At 41.2% G+C, this 14420-nt stretch overlaps 1 protein-coding gene across 1 annotated transcript; it reads left to right on the top strand.

The window, feature by feature from the left end:
- The first annotated feature begins 4470 nt into the window (after positions 1-4470).
- gad3 (glutamate decarboxylase 3) lies at positions 4471-13713 on the top strand. The gene is made up of 14 exons (XM_030773533.1): positions 4471-4606; positions 5191-5433; positions 6060-6150; positions 6463-6575; positions 7396-7511; positions 7836-7915; positions 8309-8363; positions 8595-8711; positions 8877-8941; positions 9290-9368; positions 9611-9760; positions 10617-10724; positions 12899-12988; positions 13540-13713. The coding sequence occupies exons 1-14, from the start codon at positions 4471-4473 to the stop codon at positions 13711-13713; spliced, it is 1617 nt and encodes a 538-aa protein (XP_030629393.1).
- The last annotated feature ends 707 nt before the right edge of the window (positions 13714-14420 follow it).

The raw sequence follows: 14420 nt of genomic DNA, 5'->3' as shown, positions 1-14420 counted from the left end.
TTATTGTCAAAAAATTGCTTGCTTGTTTTAATGATGAACTTTTGTCCAATTGTGTCTCTTTCGCTCAACTCACACACACACACACTCTCTCTCTCTCTCTCTCTCTCTCTCCCTCCCTCTCTCTTTCTATGTATGTATGTATGTATATGTGTAAATATATGTTTGATTTACCTTGGTTGCTAACTCTGACTAGCATATCGGACAGAGCTGATCTCAGCTGTGATTCAATCAGAACCCGAACACAGAGGAAAAATCACTGAAGAAAAGCCAATTTGTGGTCAATACACGCTTCCACGTCCGTCCGTATCAACTCCAGCGGTCAATGCCAGTCAGCAGACTCAGTGTATTCTTCTTCCAGGCTGCGTCTATCCTGCCCAGCGCGGGCATAAAATACGAACAGAACGAAATCGGGCATCGACTCTTGTCTGGGAAAAGAAGGTCAAAGTGTCCTAAAGAGCTGCAATGCTATTTTCTGCCTCACCGTCCCTGAGTAAAGATCACAAGGATGTTTCGCTGCTGTTGTGTTGAAAAATGCGCCACAAAGGGTGTTAAAGGGAGAAATAATTGACCGATAAGTGCGAAAAATTCTCCCCCCAAGATTTTGTTTCATATCAAAGTCCAATGAGCAAGTGATTTTGCTGAAGGTAAAAGATTATCGCGTGTTGTTAGTTGGCCCGAAGTTGATTATGGGAGACAGACAATACACCAAAGATAATACTAAAGACATCTTACAGTTTTAAGTATGGTTAGATACATGGATCAGCAATGTTAAAAACAAAAGTAAAAAGATCAGCTCAATTAAAGGTTCTCCTGCCACAAATGATGAATGACCCCCCCCCCCCCCCCAAAAAAATCTAAATCACAGCCATTGAAAAATGGCAGGAACTAGACTGAAATGACTGAATTCTGGTTTAGTTTTCATCTGTAACGTGCTCAATTAAGACATAATTTTTTAAAATGTAAATGCAAAAATATTCAACCATTGATTTTTTTTTTTTTTTTTTCAGCAATTAAGTTGAATATTCGCTAGAGGAGTTCTATCAAGTTCTTTAGCCACGGAAGTCTGAAACTGTGTGTCACTATGGCTCTGAGCAACTGCTTTCGCTGTGTGTAAGAGACGCTGTGTACTACTCCACTTAAAGAGTAACGTCACCATTGAATGCAACGACAATCAGCGACGCTCCCAGTGGGTGTGTAGTTTGTCTCTCTCGTGTGGCCAGTTGTTCTGTTTATCCTGAGATCCCTGGGATTCAACCATTGATTTGGTTATCCGTCCTTATCCGGAAGGAAACATTTGAATATCTTCTGCTGGGTGCTGCTCATGATCCACCGCTAAAACCCCTGTCTCCTCTCTCTGTCACCCGCTCCATTCATACCAATAACGTTTTACACGAAACTCTTAAACACCGTCCATTTCAACCGCATCCATGACAGTTCATTAACTGCCTATTAACCGCGTCATAGGCATGACACGGGCCCATAGGCTAATCATGTTCATAATAACCGAACTCTCCTTTCATATGGCTAATCAGAAACCGCAGTGCTGTACCCTGCAGTGCTGCTAAATGCTCACCACACAACAGTGAGCCTAATTATTCCTCGTGGGTCAAACTATCTAGATTAATCTTTCATTTGAGGCTCTTTCATATAACCCTTTAAACAGATTGGGGGAGGGGGGGGCGTGGTTGATTAATATTAACCATTGTGTATGATCTATATGAATTCCCATGAAGAAGAAAAACTGGAATATTTGCATACTTGCTATGTCTAGCATGTATCATAAAGAAACATTTGCTTAGAGAATGGCACAGGATCAAGATATTTTATCCATTCATACAACCTTCACATCACTGGTGATCAGAGGCAGTTGCCATGGCTTTGTGCATAACAGACTCCTCAAAGAGAGAGCTCACCAAGGACCAAATCCACAAACCCGCGATTTTACACGTTTAATTAATTACAGAAAGAGAAAACATGCTGGGTGTTCCTGTTCATTCACAATTAAAGGACTCGTTCTTCTCTTTTGGGTTTATTCTCTAATGCTCTGTTGGTCAAATTTCAGCTGTTCTCTCTTTCTTTCTCACCCACCCCCCCTGTTTTGTAACTAGTCGGTTCACTCTTTCCGTGCGTGACTGGGCTGCGTTGTTTCTAGGTGTAGTTTCTCTGTCTGAATAATGAGATGCCTCGTTTTTGCACGTGACCTCTTTTTCTTTAGGTGCTTATGAAAAAGGAAGAAGAAGAAATTAAATATGAAATGTCAGTTACAGTCAACAAAGTGGGTTAAACCGTAAACTACACTTAGCCTAGCAGAGAATGGAATGCAGGTCGTTCTCTAAGCATATCCGTGTTATGCATGTACGTGTTTTATTTATTGTTGTTGTTTGTTCGTTTGTTTGCTTGTTTTGTTTTTCTTTGGTTTTTTGGCTAAGATTGATTACTAACTCAGAGGTTTTGGCGGGCCTTTTTTGATGATACTGACTTTTGGGGGGGTTTCGGGGGGGGGGTGTTCTTTTGTAAACCCTCAGTTTTACATAGCTGTCCTCAGATGTCCTCAAGAGACTACATGCTAATCGTGGAGCGCATGCATACATACTCAAAACAGCTAATTTCATTTTACAAACTCCAGTCATTCAATTAGCGTGTTGTTGTCGTAGAGCGCAAGTCATGTCCCGCGCTGACTGATGGTTTTACCCTTACCCAGAGTTCAAATAAACACGACAGTACTGCGCCTCAGCCAGGTTAACGTGCCGCGAGAACAGAGACGGCGAACAGAACCAAGCTAAAGAGCTGCGCAGCAGCAGGGAGAGGGTTGATCCGCGGGTTAAGGGTAGAAAGGAAAAATAATCCGGGCGGTTTTAACGGCACTCCCAGAAGAAGGGTAATGAAGTGTGCGTTAACACCACGGTAACGAAAATGAAATGACTCCTAAAAATTAAATTTGGTGTGCAAAGCATCGACGAGCTTTCAAGACCAGTCATCCAGTCACTCATTCATCCGAAAAGCGATCGTCTGAAGTATGAGTGGAACAGTGCCTGAAGTGATGTTTGGACGGAATTCACTTTTAAAATTCATGATTGAAGTTGACTGTTTCATATGTGAAATGCATGGGCGAATAGTTATTAAAAGGTGTAAGGACAGTTACGTACAGACAGTATTTGTATATATATTGGTATGTAGAGGATGTCAGGGCACGCAGGGACGGGGTGGGGACATCAGGCAGCTCTTTAAACCACATGTGCGTTCACTTCAGCTGGAAACTGGTTAAGAGAGGAGTTTGCCTGTGAGTTTTAAGGTGACAACGAAATTGAACACCATAAAGAAGGTCCAATTGTGAATTTAACACCAGGACAACAGAGGTTCTGTCCTATGAGAGATTATTTATATAGCGACGTTTCATTTTACGTTATGTAGAAACAGTTCTCGACGTGTCTTTGTTTGCTTTGTTTTGGTTTATTTTTTGTTTTTGGAGAATTTTGCGTATTTGTGTTTTTGCTCATCTGTAATTGTTTATACTTCAGTATGCAGATACCTATGAAATTACCACGACGAAAATATATGGTGCAACTGAAATCCAAAAGACTTCAGACAGTGACCAAAGAAAGGAGAGAGGCCAACAAGGAGTCCAACAGAGTGTGTTACGTAAACGAATTCTGTTCAGAGAGGAGCACAAAGACCTTTACAAAGAAGAAGAGAACAATTCAGTCGTTCTACAGACAAACACTTTTTACTTTCCCTGTCTATTTTTTTTACCACTGAATCATTCTCTACACAACCACGATAGAGAACGCAGAAAAACAGAGATCACCTTTAGCTTTCAAATCCCCGTGGTGAATAGATATCAAACATGTTTTGGGAACATGACCAAGCCCTTGTAAACATCTTTTTTTGGTTTTTGGAGTTGAATGGCTTACCGCTTCTCATTCATCTGTTAATTTCCAGAAAGAAAAGAAGAGAGAAAGAGAGAGAGAGAAGGGGATGGGGCATGAACAAACAAAAGATGACAGAGAAGATGAAAGGATGAAAAAGGCAGATGTTTTCAGGTTTGTGTTATGTCATTATCCATTCATCATCAAGGCTGAGCACCTGTGTGGATTAACAGGTATAGGCCACACCCACTTCCATTTATAACAGCAGCTCGATTCTATACGGGGAACAGAAAAAGAGAGAATGAGAGAGACAGAGACAGAGAGAGACATTTAAAATAGTCAGATTTTGTAACACTTTTACTCAGTGTCCGCTGCTACCGACCTGTACATGGTAAGGTGAAATTCTAACTTTACTGATACCATCCAGGAACATGTTGAGTCTTGAGAATATGTAATGCCCACAGTATTTAGTTGATACCTAGAGGGGAAAAATAGCTGAACCTATACGTTAAAGCTAAATAGTCTAAGATAAATTTGTTTTGAACCAATCAGCCGTAGCTCACCTGAACATTTTGCATGTCTCTTTTCTTCCTAAGAAACCAGCATGGATTACCGAGAAGAGTTGGAACCGGTTTTGGGAGATGACAAACTGGCCAGGAAGCCTGCCGAAGACAACGAAAACAGAGGGAAATACAATGGCAGGCGGATAGCCAATGACTTGAACAGCATCTACAGCACAGGTCAGAGGGCTAGAGAAAGAGCATGAAATCTTTCTCATTTAGCATAGATAGAAAGCTATTCAGAACAGAGCTCTACCCAATAACAAGACATATACCTGACGTAAAAGCCTTCAAAGGAGAACCACCAGCAGAACATTCTGTCATTACGTCTAACCTACTGTTTCATTAACTATTAAAAAATAATTACAGTCAATTATATAACGACTGATAACGATAGTGTCAGATTTCACAGCTGAATATTCTGTTTCGGCATCATGACAGGACACAGCAAAACTGATTTTTTTTTTTCTTTTCCTTTTTTTTTTTTTTTAAAGTTTGGGTTACAAAATGAAATAGCTCCCGACAAACGTACTGAGAAAAGGCATTAACTTATACATCTCTCAATTTTTCAGCCCTGTTTTATTTCCTCAGGCCCATTCCATACGTTCACTCTGTCTCCATGGCGTGCAGTGTTATGTAAACAATGAGTCATAAAGACACGTTTGAGATATTCAGAGTGAGAATGCATTGTATGAGCAGACATGGTCTCTTACTGTTAACTCATGTTATGGACCTGGTGAGGTGATTATTTCTATCTCTCTAAGATCTTCTCCCGGCTAGAGACGGTGAGGAAGCCACAAAGCAGTTCCTACAAGAGCTGGTGAACATCCTCCTGGCTTACATCTGTAAATCTATGAAACCAGGCTCCAAGGTGCTGGATTTTCATCATCCTCACCAGCTTAAGGAAGGACTAGAGGGTTTCAGTCTGGACCTCCCAGACCGGCCCGAGAATCTGGAACAACTGCTGGTCGACTGCCAGGACACCTTAAAATACGGAGTCAAAACTGGTGTGTGTGTGTGTGTGTTGTGTGCTGTGAGTTGGGAGTGGCTGGGGACAGGTCATCAAGGCTGTGACTTCCCGTGGGAAGGGAGTGTGCTGAAGAGCTAGCCCATGCTAATCAAACACGACTGGTTCAGCTCAACAGTAGCATTAGGAGAACTGTATATGAAGTCCTCCTAATGAATAAGTGTATATTTGGAGCAGGGAGATATTCTTTGTCTAGGCCTGGACTTCCCTGTTGGCCACGTAATTTGAGTCAGAAGTCAAAAATGATACAGTAGAGAAAAAAGGCTGAGGAACTTTTCTACTGGGTATTTACCCTGATTTTTGGACTCGGGTTAGCTATCGGAGAAACCCTATTTTATAGGACTGCTGCGTGACAGATTGGCATTTAAATAAACTCTTGTATTGATGGCAGGTTTCCTGGAGAAGCACTGGCCACCATTCTCCTCCAAATTTTATACAGACATTCCAGTTTCTGGTTCAGCTGTGCTTTAGCTACACTATTTATGAAGGTAGCCAATTAGTATGCCTGACCATCAGTCCTTTACCACAGAAGACAAAAAACAGGGACTGGGAGCCCAGTGTGAGGTCCATCCAGGTCGTGACCCTACGTCTTTATACCTTCTCCAGGTCACCCTCGCTTTTTCAACCAGCTGTCATCTGGACTAGACATCGTCGGCCTGGCAGGGGAATGGCTAACATCAACTGCCAACACAAACCTGTGAGCCTCCTCTCTTGTTTTCCTTTAGTTTTGATTATTTAACGAAAGGAAGATACTTCCTAGCGCACACTATTTAATCCATGAAGAATGCCAAACATAGAGAAACTCTCAAATGTTGTAAATGAATGCGGCTGCATTTCATAAGTTACAGAATTACATGAAGATTTAAACTGTATTAGAATAAGAAGAATATGAGTTTTCTGAATGCAGTTTTTTTAGGATATTGTTGGTGTGTGTGTGTACGTGCGTGCGTGTGTGTGTGCATGCCTTCTTGTGTAAATGTTTGTTGACTCTTTTTTTTTTTTTTTACAGAATCACTTATGAGATATCGCCTGTGTTTCTCCTTATGGAGGAGGTCCTTCTGCAGAAAATGTGTGGTATCATTGGCTGGTCTGAGGAGGAAGGAGATGGAGTTTTCTCCCCTGGTAAAACATCTCAGTTCAGAGCATTGGAACAAACATAAAAATGAACCTATGGCTCTACCAAAGGTCAAAGGCAACTTTGAGACCAGCAGTGTGAGATGCAAACATACTGTATATGTACAGAGTTATATGCAGGGTCTTACACCAGTTCATAAAAATGAGGTTGACTCAGTTCACCTTAGATGAAGGTTTATCGCTTATGTAAAATGTAAAATGTAAATGTAAATTTCCATGATCGCACACACCCACTGTGAACAGTGAGCAGTGAATTTGTCCTCTGCATTTAACCCTTCCATCACACCAGTAGTGAACACACACCCCAGACACAGGAGCAGTGGGCAGCATTCCTTGCGCCCGGGGAGCATTGCTCAAGGGCACACAGCCATGGATGTTGGTTCTGGGAATCAAACCGGCAACCCTCCAGTCACAAGACCGATTCTCTAACCTTTAGGCCACGGCTGCCCAAATTACAAGTAGCACTCTGAAAGGATTAAAATATGGGATTCTTTTTGCTAAAGAACCTTTCTAATGCCCCCTTTTGAGTTCTCCGAAGAAACTTATCCTAACTGTAGAAGTCGTCAGAGGACGATGTTAGAGTTGTCTTGTGTGGAGAAAAATCTCTGGAAATCTAGAAGAATCTTCATAGAACCTTGTAGCATTCTTTTTGATGTCAACTGTTGCTTAGGTCTCCACAAGTGAAACTATAGTAATCAAGAAAAAAATGTGTTTTTTCTATTAAGGTTATTATGTTATGATATATATACTATACATACTTTCATCATTACAAACATTTTAAAACTGCTGGCTGTCCGGTTCTTTACAGGTGGTACCATGTCTAACCTGTACAGCGTGTTGCTGGCCAGGTTCCATCGTTTTCCGGAGGTGAAGACAAAGGGCATGAACGGTCTTCCTCGACTGGTCCTGTTCACCTCTGAACACGTAATGAGTCATATTGGCCTATAATGATTACCATCAGCTAAGCACCTGCACACTGTGACTGTTAATGTGACCATCAAAATCAGTCCTGTCATAGGTCTTTTCTTCAAATCATGTGGCTGAACCTCTGTAATTATAAGGTCAGACAGAGCTCGTAATGGAAAAGTCAAGAAATCGTGGGCATTTAAGGCGCATACGACTATTAAATCTGAGCTTTTTAAATAATGCGTGGCTCAGATTGGCGCCGGGGCAATTTTGACAGATTTGGAAAAGGCTGGACCTTCATCGGCGATTAGTGATTAAATTTCCGTTTTTCCGTTCCGACAGAGTCACTATTCAGTCAAGAGTTCGGCTGCTGTTCTGGGGATTGGCATCGACAACATCATCCTGGTTAAGTGTGATGAGAGGTAAGTACAGCTATGTGTGTGTGTGTGTGTCTGTGCTTTAGGTTCCTTTTGCATTGTAAGGACCAAATGCCCCTGTGAGGACATAAATATTTTCCTGTGAAATATACATATTCATATTATATATTATATTTAAATACATGTAACGTATATAAATATCTCACTGCGAAAAGTAAGTACCTTGTGGGGACATTTGCTGACCCTCCATTCAGAAAAACCATTGGTTCAAAAACGTATTCCTGTTATTGTTCAAACAAAAAGTCCTAAAAAATGTGTAAAGTTGTAAAGACAAAAGTGTGTGTGTGTGTGTGTGTGTGTGTGTGTGTGTGTGTGTGTGTGTGTGTGTGTGAACGTGTGTGTGTGACAAAAGCTCATTTGGTTGTGTTTCTGTGTGAGGGGAAAGATGCTTCCAGCAGAGTTAGAATCCAGCATCGCGTCAGCGAAGGCCAAGGTATGAGAGTCTAAGGATTCAGGGCACAGATGGACACATTAATCAAAGCAATATTGACCTTTTTTTTCAATGGGTGTGTGGAGAGTTGGCACTTTTTTTTTACGAAAGATTTCCTATGAAATGGCCTTCAACAACTCAATAATTCTACAGTTAACAAAGGAGGAGGCGTACTTACAGTGATCCCTGAGGCTGAAGGAGTTTGATAGGCCTTCCTCTCTCTCCTGTCTCCAGGGTTTGGTTCCCTTCTACGTCAATGCGACAGCAGGAACTACGGTCTACGGGGCCTTCGACCCATTGAACAGCATCGCAGACATCTGTGCACGACATGGACTCTGGATGCACGTTGATGTATTTATTCTTTCGTGTTTTTTTTTTTTTTAATACATTTCCATAGCTGCTGTAACAGAACCTTTACTGGAAGGTCCTGAGTAGCTGTTGAGATGATATCACAGATAAATAGTTGCAGGGCCAGTGAAGGCCAGTGAGGTTTTCTCTCTCTCTCTTGGCTTTTAGGCGGCTTGGGGAGGTGGATTACTCCTGTCCTCGAGGCACAGGGGAAAACTGCAAGGAATTGAAAGGTAAGTGTGTTCTAATACCTCTAGTCTTTGCTTATTCGCTCGGTAAATATTTAGACACTTAAATTGGATTCATTTATGAAAAGATCATTTATACATGCTTTAGTAGAGTCCTGTGCATAAATGGTTTAGCGCACTGATCCTTGACGGAGCTCTTCCTTGTGTTAACATAAATCATCTTTTCAACAAAGTTTATGTCCTTACACAAGCGTACGCATTCATAGACTCACTCGTTCGCCCCCAGTTTCAAACGGACGAGACAAAGTCGGCTTTTAGCATGCCTGGGTCATCTCTTGAGGCTTTTATGTGCTGCAGTACTTTGAACATATTTATCCAAATGTGTTGCATTAGGGCGTCCTCCGTCACTTGGAATCCCCACAAAATGATGGGAGTGCCGCTGCAGTGTTCTGCCATTCTGGTGAAAAAGAAGGTGTGTGACGTCACCAAAAACAAACAAGCAAACAAATGACTCATTTAGGAAACATCTCACCATCACTCATCCAGTCCTCAAAGACTCTTATCAGTATTCAAGTGCCATTATTCATCAGTGCTGTTGATGCAGTTATACTGCGTTATCAGTGATTAGAGACACAGAGAGAGAGAGAGAGAGACAAAGAGAGAGAGATGTGTGTGGAATATACCGCTGAGCTGAAGACTCGGGTTTGTTTTCAGGGCCTCCTTCAGAGCTGTAACCAGCTGAATGCAGAGTACCTCTTTCAACCCGATAAACAGTACGACGTGAGTTACGACACTGGAGACAAAAGCATTCAGTGTGGGAGACACGTGGACGTCTTCAAGCTGTGGCTCATGTGGAAGGCCAAGGTAATTAATAAATAAATCTAAATTCGGGATGTGACAAGTAAACATTTTTTCCCTGAACGTTTGAACACCCGCTTAACAGTGTCACAGGCAAAGATCGGTATATTTGAAATTTACTGCTTATGAACGCTAATTAGGTACAAAATATTTTGGACAGATGTACAACACAGTACAACAGTTAGTAGTTAAAGCCATTTATCTCACTTGACTTGATTCGATAAGCTTGCGGTTTGCACCTGCAAACAGGTCACTATCGGTTTTCTCGCCGAGCCGTCACGGTCTTCCGACATGGCACGATATAGTCAGGTTCTAAGTATGTTGCTAGGCAGCTGAAGGCGACATCTTTAACTATTGAAACTGACTGCAACAATTTCAGAGATCGGCAACGCACTTCTCTCACCTCGTCCCTTGTTGCAGTTCTTGCGGGTAAATGTAAACATTGACAGCCGTTAAGGGCTCGTGTTGCTAGCAACTGATTCTGTAGGGCAAATATGGTGAGTCACTGGTGAAAGCGAACATTTATTGTTAACTGAACTTACAATTTCTAAAAAGACAATCGGTTATTTGTTACTCATTTTACGTAAATGTTTCCAGCTCAGGTTGGGTTAACCATTTAAACGTTTAACCGTTCATTTTCGTAGTCTCGTTGTTAACTGAAGTCTGCAGTGTATTTTAACATCGTAATGCATCAATCCGTAAAACTGCAAGATTTTTTGGATAATCTTTTGCAGTTTCCCGTTGTCACATACAAACAATACTGCACATTAAAATAAAAATTTTTTTCACAAGATTCTGACAGTTTTTGTTGAAGCAGCCTCTACCATGTTTGACCTTAACCTAGTGAACGTATGTTTTACAGGGCTCCGAGGGGTTTGGAGCCCAAGTCAACCACTGTTTGGAAAACGCGGAGTACCTCTACTGCAAAATCAAGAGTAGACCTGACTTTGAGCTGGTCTTCAACAGTAAAGTAAGTATCTTTCCCTCCTGTTTTTTTCTCTTTTTTTGACACATTGAAGAGAAAAATGAGCTTTTAAGAACATCACTGGAGTGTTATTCAGTGCTGTGGCCTGGAGACTTATGCACACACACACACACACAAAGCCTGTGGCCAAGTCATCTCTTTGAGCTGGTTCTGTTGATGGCTTGAAGTCAGTACAGTGTGAGGAGGAGGAGGAACAGGTTACCAAATCATCAGTGAAATTGTCTGTATGATTTGTAAAATTTGTGTACTTTTTAACTTCTAGAGTAAATTTTTTACGAAGAAAATTCACTCATTATTTTGACTTCTGTTCATGGAATTGATGTAAATCAGTAGATAGAAAAAAACGGAAGGGGGACTTATTAGTTGGATGGACTGGCTGTGCCAAAGAAAAGACTAATTTTGTATCTTAAAAACCGTCTAAATAATACTAACTTTTGTGTGGATTTATTCACACAACAGTTCGGGGAACAGAATGCTGAGTGCCAGCTAATGCTGTTTTATCCTGTTTGTTGAGGTTTATAGATTTAATGATCCTCATGGTTCAGTGGCATTTACATTTACAGACATTTGCATCAGTGAAATTTGAATCAGTGTTTGATAAAGAACGGTGAAGAACTGGCGAAACTCCGGGGGGAAAAAAAAAAAAAACAATGCAAGAGACTGACGGGTTGAACCTAGTTCAGCGAACTGAGTGACTGACACACGTCCACGCCACTTCTCTCATGACCATGCCCTCAGTCCATGCAAACCCTCACCCCCCCTCCCCCTGCCCCCCACCGTCCCCATCCCCATACTCGTCCTCATCCCCGTCACTGTCTTTAAAAAGGATGTTCACCATTTTCTGACGTACAGTCTAATAACCACCATCTCAGTATTTCTCAGAACCTCAGATTTAGGCTGTTTTCAATGTTCTTCTCAAAAAAAAAAAAAAATCCTAATTTTCTTTAACGACGGAAAACACTCAACGAACCGCATTGATTTAGTGTGCCATTTCTAGCAAGGGCTGACTCAACATTGAATTTCCAAATAAATTACTTTTTTAAATGTCAAATGGATAAAAAAAAAAAAAACCAAACAGGGACTTTTCTTCCTGTCGGTGCAGGGTTCTTCTGAGTGATGTGTTGGATCGTACTGAAACTGCTCTCCTTCATCCAGGCAGGAGGCAGGACCACCATTAGTCTTTTAGACAGGATATGAAGCAGTTTACACTCAGTTAGCTGGCAGAGGTCCTGCGTGGATATACTTACTGGTTTTCAAAACAACAACAACAAAAAAAAAAATAAAAACCACTGTTGAGAAGGGGTCCGTTGAATCAATGTGTTAGAAAATCTGTGTCGATAGGTTTAATTGCAGGGAGAAAACTGTCAAACTAAGTGAACGTTAATAATGGGGAGGGGAGTTCTCTTGGGGGTTTTCTGAGATTGTAATGGAAACATCAATGTCACTTAGTTTAAACCTCAATGGATTACTTGAGGAAAATCATTTTGGATTGAAGGGGTTCAGCTCACCAAAAAAGACTGGAGACCCCTAATCTAGATTATTCAATTTTTCTTGTTTACATTTTTATTCAAGTTTAATTTTTGTTGTTGTTGTTGAGAATATAGTACTAATGATTCCATAGCAGAAAGTAGACTTTAAGACTTTACAAAAATATATATGTCCTTACTGTTAGACAGTGTAAACAATGGTTAATTCCCTCTTTAACACATGCATACACACACGCGCGCGCGACTGCTTGTGCGCATACACAGAGATGCACACACACACATACACAGACACACAGATGCAGACACACACACACACACACACACACACAAGGTCATGTTGCCTGTCCATCAGCATGGCATTCACAGACTGTACACAGACTCAGATAATGACTCGCGTCGCAGTACGGGCTGTGCTTGAAAGAGTAATTAAAATATGAATACGTGCATATGAGAAATTATGATGGCAGTTAGTTTTGTGATGATGATGATGATGATGATGATGATGATGATGATGGATGACAGACACAAACGGTAAAGTGAACCCGCACAGTCTTGTGTCTGTATGACAGCGGAGCACTTTTGCTTGTATCAAAGTGAACTTAGACAGTCTTTCTGCACAGCCACACAAAGCCCCTCTCTAGTCCTCTGTACTGAACATGGATCTTCTTTCAGCCTGAACACAGCAACGTTTGTTTCTGGTACTTACCGCACAGTTTGAGGAGTATGTCCCCAGGACCGGAGAGAGACAGAAGACTGCATGCTGTAAGTTCCAAGTGCCTTTAAAGCTAAATAAACACTTCATCTTTTCCTGTACACAACAAACAAGTTGCTACCAAGAGTCAAACATGTGCCATATGTGAGCTGCATTCGCTCTGTGAGATCCATGTGATGCGCTGCTGGTTTACCTGAGCTGTTTGTTGCTGCATGTACTTCTGTTTTATGGATTAAAAGTTATTCCATTGAATACAGACTGACCAAGTTCATAATTAAGATCATACATATAGCAAGATTCTCTTTTTTTGTCTTGGTTCTCTTCAATGATTCTAACACACACGCACGCACACACACACGCACAAACTTGAACGAATGAAATGTGATTTTTAGTGTTCGTTTTGAGGTGACGGATTTAATGTCCAAATTTAAACCGCTGCTTTCATGACAAATCCTCAGCCAAAAAAAAAAAATCTATCTGCTCTTACAATAACATTCATTATTCTCAGGCAGTGATGTGTTTGCCTGTCTTCACTGTCACTTTCTGTGTTGAATGAAATCTTGTTTTTTTTTGTTGTTGTTGTTGTTGTTTTTTTTTAAAGGTCGCCCCAAAAATCAAAGCGCGGATGATGGAGGGAGGGCAGACTATGGTTGGTTATCAACCCCTGGGAGACAAAGCAAATTTCTTCCGCTGTGTTTTCTCAAACCCGGCGACCCAAAGGGAAGACGTGGACTTCCTCCTGAATGAGATCGCTCGACTTGGCCATGATTTGTAGGTCCGTGGTTCACGACAGAAAATGCTTTCAGCGACGCCTCTGTCTGAAAAATATATCACTGATCCTAATATATTTAAACATATCTCTCTCACGTTTCATAGGCTGTTCATAATACACCATACGTTATGTCGTAGGCATTTACGAACATTTATAAAAACGTCTTACGTTCAATTAGACGACGCTCTCAGTGTCCTCGGAACCTGTATTACACTGTCAGGAACACTGCTACGGAAAGGCTTTCATGTCTCACACATCTCTCATAACGTCCGTCACAAACTATTTACCTCAACACTCCAGTGACCACTCATAAATATGATACAATGACAGTGCAAGAGGACAGGGCTATTTACTTGACCTGTTACCGTAAGGTCCTGCAAACCGTCTTCAAGCACTTTTTTTCGTCCTGTAGAATAATCAGGGATTCGGTATGTTCACTTGGTGAATTACTAAATGTGTAATGACTGCTATGTTTTTAAGAGGTTTATGTTTGCAGTTCGTTCTGTGCTCTGCTGGTGGACAGTGCCCTGTACAGCTGGTTTTTCGTTAAGTAATCACTCCATCAACTTTAGTGCTGGGTGTTGATATCAAATGCATTGTATAGGAATTACATTCTTTTGGCCTTTAGTTGAAAGTATACAATTTTTTTTTTTTTTTTTTTTTTATGATTCTCCCCCATGCTATGTAATACTGTTATGAAGGCAGAGTGG

Source organism: Chanos chanos, chromosome 5 (genome assembly GCF_902362185.1).
Source record: "Chanos chanos chromosome 5, fChaCha1.1, whole genome shotgun sequence".
Taxonomy (NCBI): Eukaryota; Metazoa; Chordata; class Actinopteri; order Gonorynchiformes; family Chanidae; genus Chanos; species Chanos chanos.
This window is presented reverse-complemented; position numbering and strand designations above follow the sequence as displayed.

What these genes read in the sequence shown, in the direction of transcription:
- gad3 (XM_030773533.1), top strand. Translation starts at nt 4,471, where the DNA reads ATGGATTACCGAGAAGAGTTGGAACCGGTTTTGGGAGATGACAAACTG. An exon ending in AGATGGAGTTTTCTCCCCTG is followed by an intron (nt 6,576 to 7,395) that starts GTAAAACATCTC and finishes GGTTCTTTACAG; the next exon opens with GTGGTACCATGTCTAACCTG. An exon ending in GACTCTGGATGCACGTTGAT is followed by an intron (nt 8,712 to 8,876) that starts GTATTTATTCTT and finishes CTTGGCTTTTAG; the next exon opens with GCGGCTTGGGGAGGTGGATT.